Source organism: Hydra vulgaris, chromosome 09 (genome assembly GCF_038396675.1).
Source record: "Hydra vulgaris chromosome 09, alternate assembly HydraT2T_AEP".
NCBI lineage: Eukaryota > Metazoa > Cnidaria > Hydrozoa > Anthoathecata > Hydridae > Hydra > Hydra vulgaris.
In genome coordinates, this window is record NC_088928.1 from 7,116,530 (window position 1) to 7,141,466 (window position 24,937).

The 24,937-nt window shown below is 26.3% G+C and overlaps 1 protein-coding gene across 3 annotated transcripts; it reads right to left on the minus strand.

Annotated features, from left to right (window-relative positions):
- Window positions 1-2,424: 2,424 nt before the first annotated feature.
- Window positions 2,425-24,937, minus strand: LOC136084522 (uncharacterized). 3 transcript variants are annotated; one of them, XM_065804613.1, is made up of 4 exons: window positions 24,467-24,894; window positions 14,624-14,713; window positions 14,177-14,299; window positions 2,425-2,534 (listed from the first exon to the last, which is right to left on the minus strand). In XM_065804613.1, exons 1-4 carry the CDS (start codon window positions 24,648-24,650, stop codon window positions 2,476-2,478), a joined length of 456 nt encoding a protein of 151 aa, XP_065660685.1. In that variant the 5' UTR covers window positions 24,651-24,894; the 3' UTR covers window positions 2,425-2,475. The 3 variants fall into 3 exon arrangements, with proteins under 3 accessions (XP_065660685.1, XP_065660684.1, XP_065660683.1); XM_065804612.1 differs by lacking the exon at window positions 2,425-2,534 and adding an exon at window positions 2,553-3,910 and having other exon boundaries at window positions 24,467-24,865; XM_065804611.1 differs by lacking the exon at window positions 2,425-2,534 and adding an exon at window positions 13,330-13,682 and having other exon boundaries at window positions 24,467-24,937.

Consider the following 24,937-nt stretch of genomic DNA (forward strand, 5'->3'; position numbering starts at 1 on the left):
AATTCAGTATAAAATCATCAATACTTTTACCTTTTAATTCCCATATGTATTTTGAGAGCATGGTGTCTTTTGAATACTTTTTGTTTTTAAAAGATTACTTTTGATTGACAAAACGTTTTTTCCATTCACCCTCTGTTATGCCAACATATTGTTTATCAGGTACATTCTTAGAGGAAACAATACATTTATATACCACATTTTTTGATAAACAACTTCCAGTCATTGGACAATTGTTGTTTTGTTTACAATTACAATTTTCTGTACTTTTTTCATTTAGGATTTCTTTTTTGTTTAACAAAGCATTATTGTGACCTTTTATAATTATTTCCATATTTTTTGTGCAACTGTAGCTAACTTTAATTATATTTCGATTAAAAATTTTATGTAATTTATTAGAGGGCGGGAAATGCTTACCGACCAATTTTAAAAATACTTTTCCAATGATGGTGGAAAGATTTTTGCTATATGGGGGATTGAACCAAATTACATTTCTAGTTCTATTTCGCTTTTTTGTATTCTTTTTTTCAGAGTTAAATTATAGTTCAAAATTTTTAAAGCCACTTTTTTTAAGGGCATCTTCAAATATTCGTTTAGAGGAATTGAATACATTTTCATTAGAGGAATTTTGGTTTAGCATGTTATTAATTGAAAGCGGGATTTGTTTTAGAATTTGGGGTGGATGATTTGAGTTAATATTAATATACAATGATTCATCGTATGGTTTTTTGAAAGGCTTATATGAATTTTCAGAGAGGTTAAATGTGACGCCAAGAAAGTTCACAATTTTTAAATTTATGTTTATTTTGATTCGAAAGCCAATTTTTTTAAAAATTTTTATATCTTTTTTAACTTTATAATAGTGTCAGCAAATTCCACAAATGAGTGAAAATTTACAGTAGTTAAGACATTTGCGAATTTAATTTTTGGTATAAATTGAAGTTTTATTAATTTGATCATTCATTTCTGATGAGTCTTTTTTTATAAAACATAGTGTTAAATGAAAAAATAAATTTGTTAAGTGATTTTCTACTAATTTATGAATGTATATACATATATAATATATATACTTTAGCATTCCTGGCTTTCACTTCTTATAATAACGACAAAGTTACTTTTTAAAGACTTTATATCATGTGACTTTGTCGACGTACATTTATAAAGTGACTTAGTTAACGGTATTATTGTACCTTCTAACATCGTGTGCAATTCCTGTCCGCTATCTCTATGCAACCTTTCTAACTCGACTACTTCTGTCTTTCACTCTAATATATCTTCGCTCTTCCTAAACTCACCTTACTCTCGGTCCGTAGAGCGGGTTATGACGCTTTTTTGGTAGTATGGCAATTAGCCGGAGGAGGATAAACCACAAGACCACATCTTAAAATAAATATATTTTAGTATTGTAAATGTCTGGTAAAAATGGGCGCAACTGAATTTACTTGTGCCTAAATAATAACAAATGCGTGGAAAAAAAATCTTGATACATTAAAATGCAATAGCTTTTGGACCTTGAAATAGTGATACAATACACCACAATAGTTGTTGTAATTGTTTTTCATCAAAACAATATAATAGTTAATGTAATCACATAGCGTAATTACATCACAGCAATAAAATACAATAGTTTCAAGATTTTAATGTATTGTTAGATCAAAAACAATACATTAACTATTGTAACTGTTTTTTATCACACCTATACAATAAAAATAATTATTGCTTTAATTACTTCTCTAGTATTACAATACAATATTAATATTTTGTAGTGTGTTATTGTATTTAATTTTTACAACTACAACAGTCTTAACTCAGGTTTGAACCCTCCTTATTTAGATTATTTTCTAGTTCTAGTGTTTTACTTCTAAGTAGCTTTATGTTTTTTAAATTATTATTGTTTATTTGTAGTAATGTTTATTATTCAAATTTTCATCGAAAGAGCGCATCAATGCGTACACAAACCGACTGATGTAATCACAGTGGAGTGTACATACATCGCTTGAATTAAATTAGGAATATGCGCAGTTGAGTGTATTTACATCGACTAACTTAAATGGGACTAGGCGCAATGGAGTATACATACATCGACTGACTTATATAATAGAGTAATAGAGGCGCAGTGCAGAGTACAACCATTGACTGAGGGTTTAGATTTGGACAGGCATTCTTTTAAATATAAGAAAAGTCTCTCAATATTTATTTAATTAGGGTTTATAATTTAAGTTACAAAAAAAAATTATTAAAGTAAATTAAACAGTAGATTTTTAGTCAAAATAATTAATATCTTATGTTTAAATAAACACGTACAAATAAGAAAAAATTAGTTGTACGTGCATTCCAATAACGCCTACCTAATTAAAAATGGTAAAAACTAACTTTAGACCATACAGGAATTTTTTAAATAATACAATTAAAAAAAAAATAGTCAAAAATTTTTCTTCATGAATTTAAAAAATATTGCCGAATAATAGATACGACCAATCAATCCTTAACCTTATTGGTTAGAATCATTTCTATGAGATGAGTTAGCAACCTGCGACCTATAAAAGTAGCGGGCATATGATAAGTATTTAGCAATATTATACATTACAAAAGTAATAAAAATTTATAAATTTTTAATATAAAATTAATTTCCAAAAACGAGTAAAAATATACAATGTAAAATTAAAATATAAAAATCAAAAACGAATCGTCAAAAAATTTACAAAAATACCATAAATAATGTAAAAACGTTTTTTCGAGGTTATAATAAATAAATAAACTGATTAAAAAATTTGTTATATCAAAGGCTACTAAGATACTCAAAGTAAAACTTTTTTGTCTATAATGTTTTATGAAATAAATAAATAAATGAAAAGTGCAACAAGAAATTTCATTAATAAAATTTCTTGTTGTACTTGACTTTTAATAGGATATAAAAATATTTTTTATTTTTTTATCTGAATAATATTTTCATACCCTATTGTAAATAAATATATAAAATCGATATATATATATATATATATATATATATATATATATATATATATATATATATATTTATATCGATTTTATATGTATGCGCGTGTTTTAATAATTTTCTATATATTACATTTTTAAATAATAAAACGTCAAATCAAATTTAATTTGAATAAATATGTCAAAATATAACGGTATTATAAAAACAAAATGCTATTTATATATAGTACTTCTAAGTGTTAACCAGCCTCTATACAGTCCATTTAACGGACCATTACTAATGGTATATAATAAAGGACTTTCTTACATGTAAAAATACTACTTTTTTTTAGAGCTAAAACTCTAGCTAAGGCACTAAATAGTTTCCCAATTCAAGAAAAACAGCTGTAAAATTTATATCCCGGTTAACACACTTTACTATTAATTAGTAGTTAATTAAGTTAAAAATCAATATCTATGTAATTAATAATAAGTACTATTAATGTATTTAGCTTTTAGATTAATGTTGAATAAATGTAAAAAAATTCAAAATATATATATCTTTACTTGTACAATAATAATATATTTTGTAGCAACTAAACAAAGAGAAACAAATAATGTAATAAATAATCAAAATTTTGATCCACATAACCAAACATGTGATCCACTAAAAATCCACATAAGTAAGTATGTTATCCTCTAAAAATCCACAGAAGCAAACATATAATCCGCTAATGATTGGAAGATAACTGGAACAAAATCTGTCAAAAAATTGATTTTTGATATCTTTTAACTCAATGTCAGATTTAATGACGCTTTTTTTTACGACAGTAATGCTTCATATAAAGCATACATTAAATAAATAAGAATACATATCAAACATTTGTTTCCTTTTTAAGGAATGCTATATTTTCCACAGTGACGGCTTTCGACTCTCTACGACCTTCACAATCTGTAGTAACATTTGAAGTATGAATATCTATAACAATGAAAATCGAAGTCATTGGTAAATATTATAATTTATTATGCAAAATATGGTTATATTTATTTAAAAATATATTCACATGCAGCTTACTACATGCTACACCCTATCTATATCCATGCGATGTCTATATATACCTTTTAAGCTATTTATACAGGAGTATGTTCCAGAGAATTCTGAACTTCCACTTTCAGAAACTAGAACATTGTGTTTTCAGACATTACAATACTAAAATACTTTATATAATCTAGAGCCAACAAGATTATGATTAAACATTCTTATTTACTATTTACTTATTACTATTTCAATTATTGAATGTTTAAAAATCGAGAATAAAAAAAATAAATAAAACTGCTTAAGGTAGGCATTATCTTAAAATTTGAAAAAAGAAACAGCATTTTACCACTTTGTAAAGAATCTAAATACAGATATGTAAACGTAATAAAAATGTCATTTAAAATTACACAAATGTAAAAATTCCATTTGTGTAACAAACGTCTGTAAGTGCATAGCAATAAGTTGAGTTTGTGAGCGGTATATGGAACGATCGTGTATAATATACTTTAAATAATATAAAAATTACGTTAAGGGGCGGATTTGAACCCTTGGCAAACGACTGATGACAGTACACTAAACTACTGAGCTATTAAAGATATGCAGGTGGTCAGCTAGTATTTAAATAAAATATATGTTTTGTTTTTATTTTAATTATTTTATTAAAAATTAGAATAAGGCGCTGACTTTTTGTTGTTGACTTTTCCTGTTTTTTTATTATTTTATTTAGAATTTAATTAGTAGGTTTGCTTTTATTTTACTTATTATATATATTTAAATTCTAAATAATTTATTTAAATCATTCATTTTATTGTTTTTATTTCAATTTTAGCATTTAAAATTTAAGTAAAAGGTTATTATTTCTGTTTTTATTTAGAATTTAAATAAAATGTGATTTGCAGCTTATTATTTTATTTATTTTATTCAAAATATAAAAAAAAGTGTTTTGTCTTTCTAAGTTAGGTCGACATGGCCGAATGCCAACCTAACTGCCTTTTATATATATATATATATATATATATATATATATATATATATATATATATATATATATATATATATATATATATATATATATATATATATATATATATATAATTTTTAATCTTTGGGCTCGTGGTTGTCAAGCAAGAACTTGTTTTTGTGACGGCACTTAGAAATAATTTCTGCTTTTTTATTTAATAAAGTTTGCGTACCTTTGTATGATATTGTGCAAAGTTTTTCATGAAGGCAAAGTAAGCATTTTTTTGTTAGGTTGCTGTAGGTGGGGACTTGTTTAATTATTGACTAAGTTAATTTTGGTGTTATTTTCAAGTTTTCTTTTATCTGCTATATATATTTTGATAGGGTGGTTGAGTTTTTCATCTTTTTATTTGTGAATGAGTGTTTGTGGTTAGCCCATCTTTTCTTCCATTCACCTTCTGCTAGGCCAATATATACTTTTTCTGGGGTGTTAGGGGGGGATACTATACATTTATAAATAACATTAGAGGCTCTACATTTTCCTATTATAGGGTAGTTTTCATTCTTTATGCAATTGCAGGGTGGGTATTCTTTTGGTCTTTCTGAACTAATTTTCTTGTTGTGGCTTGTAATAATGCTCTGTGGAACACAACATCTTGGTTGGATGTGGACTGTATTGATGTAATGAAACACTTGTTGTATTTCACTTCTTGTATTGATGTTCTTCAATAAAACACTTTGATAAAACTCACTTCGATAAACTGTCTTGATAATACTGACTGATTGACTTCCATATACTGACTGAATTACATTGTCTGAATTACATTGTCGATTTACATGTCTCTTATATAGTAAAATGAACCTGTGTGAACCTGTTCTGGAAAATTCTAGATGCTTCTTTTTGATGCTTCTGGATGCTACTGAATGCTTCCAGATGCTTCTTCTGGAAACTTCTGGAAGCTTCTGCATGCTTCTAGAAAATTCTGGAAACTTCCTTTAATTATTAAAAAACTTCCGTGAAGTTGACACGGACAGACTTAAGAAAATGAAACAAACCAAAAAAGTTGCACTTGTTTTGTCCGCTGCAAAATGGCACTTGTCAACGAAATTCTGCCTGTGTGCTGTCACCTGTCAGCTGATTGCTTATGTCATGACATGCTATGACTCCAGACTCCTGAACTGTTTGCTGTGGTAGTATAGTTTGTTTTGTTTTTAAAACATGTAAAATTAGGAACACTTTTTAACATTGTTCGATGTTGGTTGCAAATGTTTTGTCCAATACTGTATATATATATATATATATAAAAAAAAAAAAAGAAGTAATAAAATAAATAGAATGAAATCATGTCTGAATTTATGCGTATCTGCAAATATATGTATATATGCTACTTTTGGAGGTCAACCATCCCTTGGCAGTGGTTTGGTGTTTTTGTCAGCAGAAGCGTAAACGCACCAACACTTAGTAATCAGGTTTCATATACAATGACACCATCATTTGACTCTTTAGTTTCTTCTGCACAACCTTTTGGATAATCTAGATATGTATTTGGAAGTACACCAATACAAAAATATTTTTAATATGTTCGATAAATAAGATTTTAATAATCCTGTTTGACAAATAAGATTCCAATGAATATATCTGGCAAATAAGATTAAGTGGGCAGAAGACAATATATTTGTTATGAAAATTATAAATGTTTTTATCTGCATTATAATTTTTTAAACTATTGTCATTTTAGATATGATATATGTTATCCTCGTCTATATTTTATCAAACCAAGCCCCGGCTAAGTCATGTTTCAACTCCAGTTGCTCACTATTTGTATGGTAGAAAATACTATAATATAGCCTATATTGATACCTGTTATTTAAAAATAATTATATAGTTTTTAAACAAATTCATTTTATAGTGGAAAAGGGCAACCCAGTAGTAACCGAGGCTTTGGCTAAATAATAATATTAGTAGGAATTGTAAGCTGGGTGCTAATGTTGTAAGCTGGGATATAATGTATAATATATTATACATTAATGTGTATACATTTGTATGTATATATATGTATGTATGTATACATATGTATACATTTTTTATTTATTTAAACACTAACATTATACTAGAGAGCAGAAATTCTTGTACTCTCAAGGATGCTGAATCTGAATATCACATTTAAAAAACTCCTAAAAATGGAGGCTTAAAATGACATTCGTAATGAATATAAGCATGGTTTGCAAAGTTCAAAGCACATAAAATATAGTAGATGTTATGAGTTTTGATTTCCAATATATAAATATAGTTAAATAACATATATAAGTAACATTTTATTATACATATAACAAAAACATAATAATACATAATATAATAACAGATAACATGCCAATATATACATATACATATACATATATATATATATATATATATATATATATATATATATATATATATATATATATATATATATATATATATATATATATATATATATATATATATATAGATCTATAGTTTGTTGTCTTTGGGAAGAGCGGAAGGAAAAAAGGGATTCTTACGCCAACACATACGTCACTTTTAATTACTTTTGACTTTCGTCCAACATTTGCGTGTTGGACGAAAGTAAAAACCATTAATTTAATTACAAATAAATCGTTTTTAAAAACAACCACAAAAACGCAAATTTAATTGACCAGAATGTTTTAAAAACATTCTGAATGTTTTTAACAATATAAACAATGTTTTTATTTTTATTTTTTTTTACTGTAAATCATGCGCGGAGTGTTGCTACATCGACTATCTTATAGCCTGACTCGCAAGGGAGTGCTGCTACATCGACTGACAAATAGCCTGACTTGCAAGGGAGTGCTGCTACATCGACTGACAAATAGCCTGACCCACAAGGGAGTGCTGCTACATCTACTATCTTTTAGCCTGACCCGCAAGGGAGTGTTGCTACATCGACTGAGGGTTTGGTTGGGGCAAAATATGGAAAAAACTTTCGGACAACATCTACGGGTTGTATATATATATATATATATATATATATATATATATATATATATTATATATATATATATATATATATATATATATATATATATATATATATATATAACAAAGATCCTAGTAATACATTTAGAGAGTCAAATACGAAGTGTTTAATAAACTTTATCGAAAGATAAACACTTCGAAATTGGGAATATGATAACTTTTGCTTTAATTATTTGAAGCTGTTTTAAAAATGGTATTTTAAATAAGTTTTAAATATGTTTTTAAACACCTTTAATTTTATATAAATATATGCACAAAAAAGAGTTGCAAGCATTTTAAGTCTTAAATTTTATAAATATATAAACTTTATATATATAAAAATTTTATAAATATATAAATTTTGTATATATAAAAATATATAAAAATGTACTAAATAGTTACACGCATCAAATTAACAGTTTTATTTAAATTATATAATGTAGTTGAACAAGAGAAAATTAATCTTGATTTCTTTTATTTAAAACATTTGAACACTTTAAATTCCCAAAATTAGAGAAAGTTAAAAGGATGAGATAAGCAAAAAAATTATATTGGACAATTGGACAATGATCTAAAGTAACTGAAAAACTATGGTTTAAAGTCGTTAAAGAGTTAAAGAGGAAACCGTTGTTCATCATTAAATTGAATAATGCATTATAAAACAATGTATGATTGCAAAAGTCAAGCAATGTTTCGCGAATTGAAGCCATCATGATTAAAAAAATTCCAGAACATTCTTCAAAAACTTGCATTTCTATGCAAAAAGAACTATGGGTCACACATTTTTTGTTTTTCAAAAAGATAAAGATCCTAAATGTACTTATTTAAAATCTACCAAAACTATATCACACTAAAGGATAGCAATTTTGCTAAATGGGGTCTCGTTGAATCCTGCATTATTTCAGTGCATGCAAGATCCTGAGTCATCTAATGCAGGATTGACATTAGATTTGTGGAATTTAAATTTTGCAGTTAATTTACACAAAAAAGAAAAAACAAAAATTAAAGATGTACCAATTTGGTTTGGTTTACTAGCCAATGCTGATGCATCCGCCAATGTATATTATTCAATCAATGTCATCGGCCATTGGTGAAGCCGATTAATTGGTTGCTGGTTTTTAATCAATTGACATAGGTTAGTAGGTGAGTCACTGGTGATGTATAGGTGCATGCTATATATGTATTTTACATTCTTAATATTATTATGATACCCTTATATAAATACATTAATACCTATTATTAGCCACAATCAGCCATCAGTACATCATTAACAAAAATCAAATTTAAAACTTAATAGCGCAAGAAATAAACACACTCCATGAAAATGAGGCAGGCTTCATAAATATGAAACTTTATATGTAAAATATAAAAATTTACAAAATATATGAAAAAATATAAAAAAATATATAGAACTATTTTAAAAACATTTTTAAAAACATACAAAATATATGAAAATATATAAAAAAAATATATAGAACTATTCTAAAAACAATAATATACTGAGTAAAAGTAAAATTTTATAAAATTTTATAAAGTACAAACAAACAAAATATAAGTTTAGTTTGTTTTGATTTTTACATATCCTTTAAAAAATTTCTGTTCTTCATCAGAGATATTTATATAAAAGTCTATCCAATGAAAATTATGCTGATAAAACATGCACTGCACTCAAATGTGTTGGTTGATGTATGATGTTACTAAAAACTGTTACATTTGTGAAGCGTCTAAGAAACAATGTTTTTTTTACTTTTATTTTAAAATAAATATGCAGTCTATTTGAAACTATTTAAGTTTTAAAAAATGTTTATTTATACTACTATTATTTGTGTGTATCACAGTGAAATTATTTTTTAAAGTTTTAAGGTCATTTTAAATGTTTCAGTATATTTAAAATATTGCAAATCAAAACTTATTTCTATGAAAAATTTTAACAAGTGTGTTGTAAAAATTATTTAGTGAAATATTTGTAGAAGAACAAATATTTCACAAACAAAAAAATAAAAATAAAATATATGAATGTCCATGAATAGAATTTTTGTGGATAAGTTAAAATTGTGATAAAAATGCAACAAACCATATGTACATACGTATGTACGCATGCATGGGAAAAGGAGAGAGATGTATCATATATATATATATATATATATATATATATATATATATATATATATATATATATATATATATATATATATATATATATATATATATATATGTATATATATATATATACATATATATATATATATATATAATATTATATTATTTTAATTTTTTATATTATTTTTTTTACATTTTATTTATATTTATATTTTTTATATTATGACTATATTTTATTATTTTTTTATATTTTATTTTATTATTTTAAAATTTCTATAAGCAGTAAAAACTTTATAGCACTTTGTCAAATTTTTTATCAAATAAGTAATGTTTTTAATAAATGAATGGATAGCTAGTGTGAAAACATAAAGAAAACGCTTGTCTAAAGAACTTTTTCATGGTGTAATAAATGACGCTTGCTATGTATATATTCTTGTAACAGTAACATTACAAACATATGCTTGTAACAAGTATAAAACCAAATTGTTTATTCAATAAGTAATTTTTTGAAAAATAAACAGATAGTTTGTGCAAAAACTATCTGTTTATTTTTCAAAAAATAAACAGATAGTTTTTGAAAAAAAAACAATATATATATATATATATTTGTGTGTGTGTTTATATATAGAGAGAGAGATAGAGAGTGGGAGAGGCTTCGGCAGGAGTAAATGAGTGCAAGAGTGGAGAAAAGCTCCCCTAAAATAAATATGGCGAGCCATATTCATTTTCAGGGGAGCTATATATAAACACACACACAAATATATATATATATATATATATACATATATATATATGTATATATATATAAATATGTATATATATATATATATATATATTCATATATATATATGAATATATATATACATTAGGGTGGGGCATAAAACACCAAAGTAAAATAAATAAAATACCATAATAAATTTTCTGGTTTACTTTGATATGTGTATTAAAAAAATGTAATTTTTTTTTATGGGTACCAGCAGTCCAAAAATTAGAAAATTTATAATTTTTGTAAATAATAAGGGGGGTAGGGTCACTTACAAATATTTTAAAGATATCTTAAGGGTTATTTTTGTAGCCTGATATATCTATTTTTATGTATTAGTTTATGATTTGTTTTATTGCAAAAGATGATGGAAATGGTCAGCCCTACCCATTTAAATACAGGATGTGTAGATGTCGGAGGTGGAGGGGGGGGACGTCTGTGTACTATTTTTTCCTATGTATTATAAATAAATAATATTTTTAGATTTGCATTTATTTTTTAAAGAAAGATTATTTTAAAGTTTTCAACCAAGATTTTTTTTCTGTTGTCTGAAATTTTAGCCAATGATCTGCAACAACTAATAAATTAGCTTTGCTATCTTCTTTGTTTCTGAAAGTTTCAATGAAGTCTTGACCAAGTTTAATAGCACATTCTGCACTATCATTTACAACAAGAAGACCAGTGACATAATTTTTAAATCTAATGTAACCCAAAAAATTTTCCCAGTTTGATGAACTGATTTTAAGCCATTCTGTCTCATGTAATGTCATTTTTAATAAATCAAATAAAAACCAGCTTTCAGGACCAATAAAATCTTCAATATTTTTTGTTATTTTTTTTTTGATTGTCAGTAAAAATTTCGGAATTCAGTTTCCCCATCTTATAACTGTGGGCTTCGCTGTTTGAGCTAATTTAAGAGCTAATTTTTGTAGCTGATCTACAGGTAAACATTTATCAGCAAGACACATAACCATAAATCTTTCATTTAAATACCAATTGTGCTTTTTAAGTGATTTCAGTACGGCTTCTGCTGGTTTAAAACTGAATTCAGAATATTGTATCATTTCATTAATAGCTTTTAGATCTAAAGAAGGTGCTATGGCAGGGATTGGAGTTTTAATAAACCATGGAACATAAAATGTGCTGTAAATGAAGCAATTTCATAAATCAGCTTTCCCTCTTGCAATGATATTATGTTAGGACCTAAGTTACTGAATTGTGGCTGAAGAAGATTATATGTTAAATAATAAACTCCCTGTGCCACAAACCTGACATGATGTGAAGCCATTGGAAATCTAAATTGAAATTTTGTTACTTTGCCACCTAACCAAAGAACTGCTAATTGAATAAAATACTGGTAGTCATTTCTTGGAAATATATCATTATCTAATTTTGAAGGTGATGGCGACAAGCCATCCAAATTAAAGCTTTTCCGCTCCACTGCTCAATTAGAGTACAAGCATTTTAGTCAACCAGTATTTGTAACTGTGGTGTCAAAGGACAGACAATTAACATAGTCAAATAGCTCTCAGTCTTGTAAAGTTTTTTTGATTGCTTTCCCCCAAGAGACTCAGCAGTGCCATCTTTCACAAATTAAAATACCCAAAAGTTGGGATTCTGAGAGATCTGGTAAACTGATTAGTACAGGTACTCTTTCAACTTTTTTCTTACCAAGTTCTTTCATTTCTAACATAACTTTTGAGTCAAAATGCACAGTAAGACTTTTACCCTTAGCCAATGTAATAAAGTTGTCTTTAATATTACAGGCAGTTTTTCTTATACTTAATTTTTTCTGCCTCAAAATACTTTCGTTAGAAATAGAAAAATCATCTGTCGTTCCAGAACTATTATTTATAGAGAAGGAAGAGTTGCACTCAGTGCAGTCGAACTTATTCCCTATTGTGACGCTGTTGGAGCTAAATCTTTTCCTATATTTTTTGGAACAATAAGAGGAACAACATAAGATTTTCTAATTTTTCTAGAAGACTGTAGATACTCTTTATCTTGGTTATCATCTAAAGTATTTAAAGTTTTTGTTGTGTTTTCATATTTCTCAGTAACTAACTCTTTCTGTTTTCTTATGGACTCTTTCGTTCTTTGATTTTTTATTTTCATTTCTCTTTTTGTTTTGTTTTTAAAAATTTTTGTGAAATTTTATCTTTACCTAACATTTTCTGAACATGCACTCCTTTCTGGTCGTTAAGAAAATCTGCATCTTCTCTTCTAGTTTTTATATCTTTAGTTTTATCTTTCATAATACCTTCACAATTCTTTTGACTTATAATATCAAATACCTCCTCTAGCATTCTTGAAAACTGTTCTCTTTTTAAAACTAAATTTGTACTTGAATGGTTTCTGTGTTTGTTTAAATCTTTTCTCTTCTTTAAGTCAACAATCTTGTCTCTAAAACAAATGTAGAAGAATGCATTAAAATTAATGTAATTTATTATAAATATATAAAATTGTATGAATTTATAATTGTTACTTATATAACATAAATTTTAAATTGGATTAAACTAAAAATTAAAAACCTGATATGCTTGTCAGTATTAATAAAAGGAATTCCTGCTTTTTGCCATATTTTCTTCAACTCATAAACAACGCATGGTAAACATTTTTGGAGACAACTGCCTATTTCAGCACATTGTGCCGTAAAGAAATCACCAAGAGGACATGAAGCTATACTAACTGAGGAAATGTTTGGAAAATCAGCTCTTAGCATAAGATCTCTGTAATGGTAATATTGCAATACAGTTTTTTTAGTTGGCAATTGTATATTAGGTATTGTTCCAATTTTTTTTCCAACAAGAAAACTTCACGATGAGATATTTTTCCAAAACTATTGCTCGTTGACATTATTTTCATATATGCTAAGATAAAAATTTTTAAAATTACCAATTTTTTTAACTTAACCCCTACCTCCCAAATACAAACATCATGTATTTAAATGGGTAGGGCTGACCATTTCCATCATCTTTTGCAATAAAACAAAACATAATCTAATACATAAAAATAGATATATCAGGCTACAGAAATAACCCTTAAGATATCTTTAAAATATTTGTAAATTCCCTGCCCCTTTATTATTTACAAAAATAATAAGCAATCGTGAAACTTAAAGTTGAAGAAAAAAGTTGGATAAGCGTTTTTTACTGATTTATTATTGCTCTGTTCTTTAAGAACATTGATCACTTTATTTTTAAAACACACTAAAATAAAATACTCACACACACACACACACACACACACACACACACACACACACACACACACACACGCACACACACACACACATATATATTAAAAAGCATTTTGCATTGTCGAGCAAGTATTGTATGCAAATATAAAATAATATTTTACTTACATCGAATAATAAACTGTTTCAACCGATTTTTGGATAGAAAAATAAATATGAAGGTTCCAATAATTACAAGTAATACAAAAGTTACTAAACAAATTGCTATGATGAGAGCAGTCACTGTGTTTTCTATAAAGAAAGTTGAATATTTTGTATATAATTTGTGGAATATAGCAGAGAGCATAAAATTTTACTGAAATGTTAGGGTTTAGGCATCTTATTATTATTATTATTATTAGGCATAGGTAGGATCTATGTATTGAAAACATTTAAACAGCAAAAAAAGATGTACTTAATTTTATTAATTAAAATTATAGAAGAACAAAATATAACATAAAAACTTTCATTTTATTTATAAATAAATACTAGTAGCAAAATATATATTTTTATCAGGTATTTATCAAGTCAATATTAAAAAAATTTATTTCTACTCTCATAAGTATAAAAGTAAACCTAATTGGTTAACTGTTTCTTCACTTTTTTTCTTTAGATTTCCATTATATTTTATTAGTTTTTGATTTCTATGCAGTGTTGAGTTAAGTCCTAAATTAAATGGTATTTATACCGTTATTTAACACATTATTTATACCGATATGTATGAATAATATATAATTTCAATGTGTACACACTAAACTATATATACCAATACACAGTAGGGTGTCAAAAAAAAAAAAAAAAAAGACTATACCCTCAAGTGTTTAGGATTTGTAGGATTTGATCTGTAGAAAAAGAAAATACCCATATGTTATGGTTCATTTAGTCAACAATTGCAAGATGTATATTTTGAAAATTTGGATTTAACAATTTTTTCCGTATTTTTGTTACTGTCGCTTTAGTAATAATTGTCATGAAAAAAGCATTGCTGTTAAAATCATACAGAAAGATTTATTAGATAGCTTAAGAATGTTTATAAATTTTTCTAATAGATTTACTTGTTAAATAATTTCAACTAGTGCAGAAGTGTTCACAATATCATTTTTTTTTTTAATATGGAATGTTCAAAAATGAAAATAAAGCAAGGTTCAAAGAGAAAATCCAACTTCTCTATTAGTCCTAGAAGAACTGTTTACCTTCTTAATTATCCTATAAAGAAATTGCCAAAAACCCAACTGCCTTCTGAGGGAAATGTGTTGAGATATTATTTTTAAACTCTGAAAAAAGCTGCAGATTCAGGCCATCAAAGTTTCACATTGCGTGTCCACAAAAACGTCTTGGATTTGAACTTGTGTGTTATAAAGAAGTTTGTGTTGATCATGTTGAGATCAATTGTGTTGTTGCCGAAGTTATTTTTGTATGGATCAAAGCAGGTTTTGGAGATTATATTCAGAAGGGAGCTCAAGTAAGGTAATTAGTAACATTTAAAATAATGAATATTTTTTCAGTTTGTACTCGTTTTTTGTTAGCAATAAAACAATTTTTTTTATTATTTACTTAGGGACAAATTAAAGAAGTTCATTAAAAAATACACTAAAATGCTAAAAATGAAATCACTTGAGTTCAAAGATAAAACAAAGCACAACATTCTAGTAGAAGAATTTAAATTCGAATTAAGTAATCTTTTTATATTTCAAAAATGGATCTTAAACAGAAAATAAGAGCGTCTAATAATGATATAGAAGTAGTTAAAAATGACATAGAATTTTTTAAAGACCAAATTAAGTAAAGGAAAATGTTCATTGAAGAAAAAGATGATGCAGCTTACAGAGCTAGAACTGTAAAGAGGAGATTCAGCTTTCTAACTATTGAAAAACAAAAAAAAAGAGATTAATAGAGTTCAAGGAAGCCTGGAGATAGTAGTATATCAATATGTAGTGAAATTTGGGTTTGAATCAGCTGACTGCAAATTTGACTCTTCTGATTGCATTTGACTCAGCTGACTGCATTTGACTCTTGAAACAGCTGACTGCAAATTTGACTCTTCAACAGATGATGAATTTAACAAAAACTTATAAAGAAAAAAAAAAAGGTAATTGTGAACTAGTACATTATTAAAAATAATTTTTATTTATAATCAAGTATTGATTTTATTTCCAGAACAACTTTATAATTATTAGAGGCATATTAACTCAACAACAAATTTAAATAAAAAATTAATTCATTAAACATTTTTAGATTAAAGAAAATGACTAAAATAATCATAGAACTTACTCCTGATGGGCTTATTGAAGCAACATCAATTGTGGCAGCAAAATATAATATTGAAATATGACCTCAAACCGCAATTATGTCTGCCATTCTTTCCAAATCTAGTGTTAATTTTAAAGAAATAAACATCTCTAGGTCTTCTATTCACAGAAAACGGTTTCAGATAATTTAGTCAACAGGGGACCTTCTGAAAAAGCAAACAACTGATTTACTAAAAGGTAAAAGCCTAGTTTACATTTTGACACTAAACTAGTTAAAGAAATTTCAGAAGACCTTCAAATATCTGTTGTTTATGACAGATTGGCTGTGAGCGCTAGTTCTCCAGTTGCTCCAGATTGTGACAATATATTGCTTGGGATTGTCCAATTAAAAAATGGTACTGGAGCATGTCAAGCAATTAGAATGAATAGAAATAGAATATTACGAGTGCGTTAATCAATTGTTTGCTTGCTGCTGCAATACAACCAGTAGTAACACAGGGATATATGTTGGAGCAATTCAATTGCTGAGCGTAAAACTTTACATCCCTTTAACATGATTATTATGCAGGCATCACATATATGAACTGCATATGTATCACTTCATTGAAATACTCACAAGAAAGAAAAAAGGTCCCCATACAGCATTATATTTTATAGTTAAAAAGAAAGTGGAACAAAGTTCGTACTGAAGTGAACACTCTAAATGAGTTGAACCTAGAAGTTGCTTCAGTGTTGCACACTCTTGCAAAAGATGGCCTTACTTTCTGTTCAAAAGCTCTGCTCAAAAATACTTTTGCAAGAGGTAATTATAGAAACCTTTGCCAGCTTGTTATTTTTTATCTTGGTGGAAATGTAAATAATTTTAAATTCCATCAACATGGCACTTGTCATGAGGCACATTTTATGGCAGATGTACTTTACCTCCTTACATTGGAAATGACAAAAAATGTTGTTAAAATAATGACAGAAAAGAAAGAAAATGAGGTACAGAGGGGAAGTTTTTTTACCGCTATTCTTTTTGCACAGTAGTTCTTAAAATACAAGAACAATATGATGACCAGTTAGGACAGTCTTTAACAAAGAGTATAAAAAAACGCTCTTGGTACTTAACTCCTCAGCTTGCTGTGTTAGCGATTGGAGATCATAACGTTAAAGACAATGAAAAAAAAAAAATTCATAATCTACTTAAATTTCCTATGCCTACATTCCATATTGGGTACCCTCAAATTACTTCAGTTCTTGATTCCAAAACAACATTATCTCTTCTGGATGGTCCAGAGTCTTGATATCTACTAAAATTATTGGAATTTTAAAAGTTGAATCAAAGGCAAAATATAAGGCTAGTTGCAAAAAATCATAGAAAAAAATTACAAGCAAAAATGCCAAAAGATCAACTCACAAAAGCATATACTTTATAACTGTTTTCCTATGCGTTTAATTTAATAAAAAAAAAGGTTTTTAACAATGTGATTTATTTTTTCTCGCTGTAATGGTTGTTCATTTCATTTTTTAATTCTGCTTACAAATTTAAATAAATTTGTAAGTTGGTGTTTTTCATGTTTATTGAAGGAAAATTATCTTAGTAATATGCGCAATAAAACCGTAAAAAAATATAAATTTATAATTACACATCTAGCAAAGTTGCTAACTTTGGATCAAAATTTTTTATATATTCTATCTTTATAGACCAAATCACATAGTTTGGAGGGTATAGTCTCTTTTTTCAAAATTTTCATTATTTTTTGGGACACCCTAATATACAGGGGTTAAGTGAAGCAGTGAGAGACGGGATGAGGCAGAATCTATCCAGGCATATGCTTTTATGAAGCACTTGTGTATGCCATACTTTTTACTTTTTTAAAACAATATTAGCATTTTTATCATAAAAATTGAAATTTTATTTCAAATTATTTGCAAAAAACATTAAACTCATGAATTCTTATCAACATAATACAAAAAGAAGTAATTGATCCTATTTCAAGAAAATCAGAAACATTTATTTTTTTAAAAACATAACTTGGCATCAAGTACTTTTTGAATACAGAGGAAAAAAAATTTCAGCATTAAAAAGTAAGAACTATAAAATAAAAAAATAAATTTAACTGAAAATAAAACAATTACATTAAGTAAACCTAAAACAAATCTAAAACAAAACACTTATCACTTAAACGCATGAAATACATTTTAATTATTATGGAGATGTTTATAGATATCATATCAATAACCATCTCCATGAGACTTTTTGTCTCTTTTGTAATGTTCAGATACCTGTGTCTTGTGTATAACAATTCTAATAAGTGTGAGTTGAAACTTAATGAATGTATTTTACTTTCTATATTGTGTATCTTTATATTGGAAGGTTGTCTTGCCTCATGCCCTCAATTCCATTTGTTCTTTAATCAACACCACTACTAATCAAATTCCTCATGAAAATTCTGCTACAGGACACTCAATCTTGTCATGGCTCGCCCAACTCGGCAAGATGTTATTGAGACGTTAAAAATTCGAAGTATGAAACTAATATACATGAGGTATTCTAATGGAAGCAAACCCACAATATGTGTTTATTAAGCATGTCAGCAGTTGTACATCTACAGTTTTTATTTATTATCTTACACTACTAACCCAAGACTCACTTACAGTTATCATGGAAACACCAAATTTAAGCTCATTGGAAAATTATTAATAGAATCAGTTGTTACAAGTTACAAACCAGTTACAAGAACAAGTGAGTCTGGACATTGGATATTCCTACAATATCCAGTGAATCAATTCAACATCAATTGATTTTCACCGTTTGACATACAGTAAGCTCTGACCTGCCATGTCCAATTAGGTTGAAACTGATATTTTACCAAGACAATCAATTCAAAAGCACATAGCTTCAAAATCGGTTTGATTTTTAAACAATGAACTTAGCCCAAGTAGCCACTACTTAAAGGTGTTGGGGAGAATGTGATGAAATGGAATATTATTATTGTTGTTTTATTAATATTTCTTCTTATTGTTTTAATTTTAAAAAAAATTAAAAAGTAATGAATTAATTACATTAATTATCTGTCTTTTGTGGTTGATAACAATAATATATATACATATATATATATATATATATATATATATATATATATATATATATATATATATATATATATAACTATTATATATTATATATATATATATTATATATATATCTATTATATATATATATCTATTATATATATATACATATATATTCATATATATTCATATATATATATATATATATATATATATATATATATATATATATATATATATATATATATATATATATATATATATATATATATATATATATATATATATATATATATATATATATATATATATATATATATATATATATAAATTAGTAAAAACACTTATCTAATTTTTTCTTTCTTCTACACAGTGTTTCTCCATCAGTAGGTTCATCAGGAAGAATCTGATTCTTCCCAAATTATTTTCGCTATGTTCTTTAAGAACATTGAGCACTCACTTTGTAGAATACACTAACATAATTTATATATTTATATATATATATATATATATATATATATATATATATATATATATATATATATATATATATATATACTCTAGCGCTATTTTTTTTTTTTTTGTTAATTCACCTCCCCAAGGCCCAGAAGGCTACTACAGACAACTAGGCTACTTAATTGTGGTTAAAACCCTCTCTCAACTCTATAACTCCGAAACACGAAACTTGACAAACAAGGCCGTTGCGCGAAGAAACAAGTTGAGAGCGGTACTACCAGGGACGTGGACGCACTTTTCCTACTTTGATTTTTTTTTATGACCCAAAACAGCAATTTCATATATTTTGAGTGCGTCTAATAATGCTTCCATTATTTTATATTTGTATAAACTTTTATTTGGGTAGCGTCAGGCAAGATTTTGTGTAGTTTCTTTTTAGAAACATATATACACATAGATATTTTTTTGAAAGAAGAAAAGTTAATCTGATTTTTATATAACTTCTATGTATAGTTACTAAACTTTTTAATGGATTGTTTTGTTCCTAAAAATATGGTTGATGTTCTCACATGAATTTGTAGTCAAGAAAATATTGAGCCCCCTTTTTTTATTATTCAGATAGTTTTCTACATGCATTTTCTATGCACATGGCAAATTTCACCAAAAAAGAAATGGGAACAGATGGTTTAATTAGTATTATTTTAAGTCTAACCCTTTTTTTAGGTAGCCCTAGGCAAACTTTTTCTTTGTGGTAATTCTTTTGGAAAACATATATAAATCTAGACTACTTTTTAAAAGAAGAAAGGTTAAGCTTTATTTTTATATGGTTATTATGCATGGTTACAATACTTTTTGATGGGTTATTTTGCTGAAAATAATGCAAGAAAATTTGGTTGATGTTCTCATGTGAATTTGTAGACAAAGAAATGTTGAGCCCCCTTTTTTTATTGTTCAGGTAACTTTTTACATGGATTTTTTATGCACATGCCAAATTTTAAGGAAAAATAAATAGGAGTAAATAGTTTTATTAATGTAGCACTTAAATAATGTAGCAATTAAATAATGTAGCACTTTTGGTATCTAATTTCTGTTTTTCTGTTGTTTTTTTTCGGCAAGAAAAGTAAGGGGACAGATCGAGGAGCCAATTTTATAAATAAAAATTATTGCAATAATGTATTATTTTGATTTTTGTTATTAGATTTATATTAAAATGGAAAAAAATTTATAAAACTTTATTGGATTCTCTTGCAGATAGTGAGTTTATTGGATTCTCTTGCAGATAGTGAGTTTAATTTATCTTTTTTCATAATACTATTATTAACAACTATTTCTACAACAAAAACAATAATGATAAACATAAAACGTAATATTATCCAGTGACAATTTTATTAAGACACTGCATATAAGTCATAAAAAATCACACTCTTAATTGGTTTATTCTTAACAAAAAAACTTGTGTTTTTCAAATATAATAAAAGATATTATAATTATTATTATACTTTATCATTTTCAGATCGCATACTTCTTTATCTTTGGATTATTGTTTAAATCTTTATACAAGCATGCCTAATGTTTATTTCTTGTTTAGATTCTAGCACACTATTTGTGGATTTTTTAAGATTTTGTATGTATAAATCACACAATTTATGGGTTAAATCATAAAAAAATCATGTTAATCATTAAATACAAAGATAAAGTAGTATACAGTAAGTAAATGTAAATTAGTAAATAGACTATTTAAAGTATTTTAAATACTTTAAAAACATTAAGTCAATGTTTTTTATTTATTGTGCACTACTTTATCTTTTACCTTTTAAGTCTTTATGTTTATTGTTTACATAATTATATAAACAATTCTAGTGTTAGCTTGTTGTTTAAAAATATAGTTCCTTTATACGTTCATTGTTTATTTTCATTTTGTTAATATAGTTGTTGCACACAAAACTGATTTGATGATTGTTACTTGTGCAACTGTTGATAATTTCATTGTGTTTTGTGTAATTTTTGTACATTTTTTATGTTATCTACACAGCCTACAACCGGTAAGTTTGTATAGCATAACTTTTGGTAATGATTTTAGAATTACAAATATAAGCATGTATGCTTTGGTTTAATTTATATTCTTAATCTTCACTCCTTTAATTAGTTGCAATGGTTAGTAATTTTAAAAGCTAGTACTTTTTAATCTGTGAATAGATTTAATACTAATTTCAAATAGCAATATTTATTTTTTATTACAACTTTTAAACTTAAGCTGCATCTTCATCTGAAGCAAGTGGTAAGTTTAACAATTTATACTTTTTAATATGTATGCATTTCTCGACAATTGCAAATTTATTTTTTATTAAAACTTTTTAATCTTAGTTCCATCTTCAACTGCATCGGGTGGTAAGTTTAAAAATATTTTTATTGTAGACTACAAAAAACTTGTTCATATATGTATGTTTTTCACATATATTCTTATATTTTATTACACCTTTTTAACCTTAGTTCTAACTAAATCTGCTGCAACTGGTATGTTTACAAAATATTACTTTCTAATATGTTTATGCATTTCTCAGCAATTGCAATATTTATTTCTTATTACAACTTTGTTAACCTTAAGTTACATCTTCAGCTGCTACAAGTGGTAAGTTTAAAACTATTATTTTCTAATATGTGTATGACTTATAAATTGTAAATAAACTATTATTACAACTTTTTTTTACCTAGTTCCACAACCTTCACAAGTTGCACAACCTTCTGCTGGTAAATTATTTATTTAGAAATATTCTCAATGATTATTGAATTCCCGGAGTCCTTGCCGCCATTATACCTAAGGACTCCAGGTTCAAAAAACAGTTGTTTCTCTAACCTAAAAGTCTTAATTTTTTTCTATCAGTAGTCCATAAACATATTTATATTTTTTAGAGCTCCTGAATATCAAAAACTAGGATAAAGTAATCTTTTTGTGACTCAAATCCAGAGTCCTTTTTGGGTTCCGCATCCCTGATTTATACTATGCTATCCCTAAAAGTGTCATAAAAGAGGAATCAATAGCAGTATTTAAATTTTTACGTGTATAAACATTTGTTAAGCTATCATCGATTTATTAGTTGTTTGTTTTATTTTCTCAGCTACAGGGATTGGTTTAAATTAAATGTAACAACATTCAGTACTAATCTTTTTAAGATTTATAATTTAGAGTTTACATATCAGGCCTATTGTAGATATAGGTCCCAGCATCTTTGACCCACCATCAATCATTCATTGCAGTGAGTCGAATTAGGAGGGCAGGATAATGAGTTGATTTGATGGCCCTATCATCCTCCAAACAAAAGTGCTGGAAGCAACAGCAGAAAGGGTAATGAAAGAGGTCATGACAGCAGATGATATCAAAGACTTATTGTTTTTGTGTGTGTGTTTTTTTTTCATAAAGGCAATTTATACACCAGTTACAATTTTGTAAAGTGTTGAAATATATATTTTATTTTTTATACTAGATTTGATCATTTTTGTAAAGATTAAATACTTAAAAGAATGAAATTTTGATAGGGTGTGTTAAACCTTCTTCACAACACAACACCCAACTCTCAGATAGACCTCTAATATTTGCTAGTGATCTGAAATAAAAAAATATTAACTTGTTCTATAAATATTACCATAATGTATAATATTTCATAAAAAAATACTCTTTTTTAAAAAAAATTGTTTTTTTGTAAGGCATAGGTGGTGGATTGGCACACCCCCTGTTGCCCTCGATGTGTCCTTTAGAAGCTTATATAAAATTATACCCCATTTTTACATTTATCTTTTGATACCAAGTTATGATATTAGAACAAAAATTGACAAAGTTATAACAATTTATGTAGAGAATATATATATATATATATATATATATATATATATATATATATATATATATATATATATATAGATTTGACCACAGTTTTATCAAGAAATCTGTATATCGAAAATGTGCTAATAAAAACATCATAACTTTTTATAGAATCGTTTGATTTTTATAACTTTTTCACCTTTAAAATGCTGTATTAAAGGGCTTCTTGATGATATATAACATTCTAGTATGTGATCAATTTAAAAAAATCAGTCCACGTACCTAATATATATATATATATATATATATATATATATATATATATATATATATATATATATATATATATATATATATAATAGTAATAATTTATATATATAATAGTAATAATTTTATAATATATAATAGTTATAATATATATATATATATAATAGTAATAATTTTGTTGATAAATACCGGGATATTATTCTCAATACAGAGTAAAGCAAACTATATTATGTAAAATTAAATAATAACGCCTGGTATTTCAAGAAATATGACTCTGAGTTTCACATCTAAGGCGACCATCAGATGTAACATCTTTGTTTCTTTAATTACCAGGTGTTATCATTTAATTTTATATATATATATATATATATATATATATATATATATATATATATATATATATATATATATATATATATATATATATATATATATATATATATATATATATATATATATATATATATATATATATATATATATATATATATATATATATATATATATATATATATATATATATATATATATATATATATATATATACATACATATATATAAACATAAATATACTTTCGGTGGTCTCTTGAAGAGCTTTTTCAATACGTTTACAATTGATATCAGGACAGCAACATTTTTCACATCCGACGTAAACATTGCGGACTTCTTTTTGATCGTCAGATGAACAATGACAAGATAGTTTGCAATCTAAATCGCCAGATGGAGTTGAAAATTTCTCCTCATTTAAGCATGTCATGAAATTTTCTGGAGAGAAAAAATGACAACTGTACAAGTTAAACTGAAAAAAATGTTTCAAAAATCATTCCTTGTTTGTGAAATAACTTCAATAAAATTTCAAGCAATAATGCGTGAAGTGCGACTGCGATAGTCTATTTGAGTTAAATATTCAAAGTTAAATATTCAAAGTTACTCATGACTATACGTCATTAAATGACTATGTATTTAAAGACATACGCCATAGGCTATCACATATATATAGAAATATATGGAAAATAATTCCAAAGGAATTTTCTAAAGCTTTTT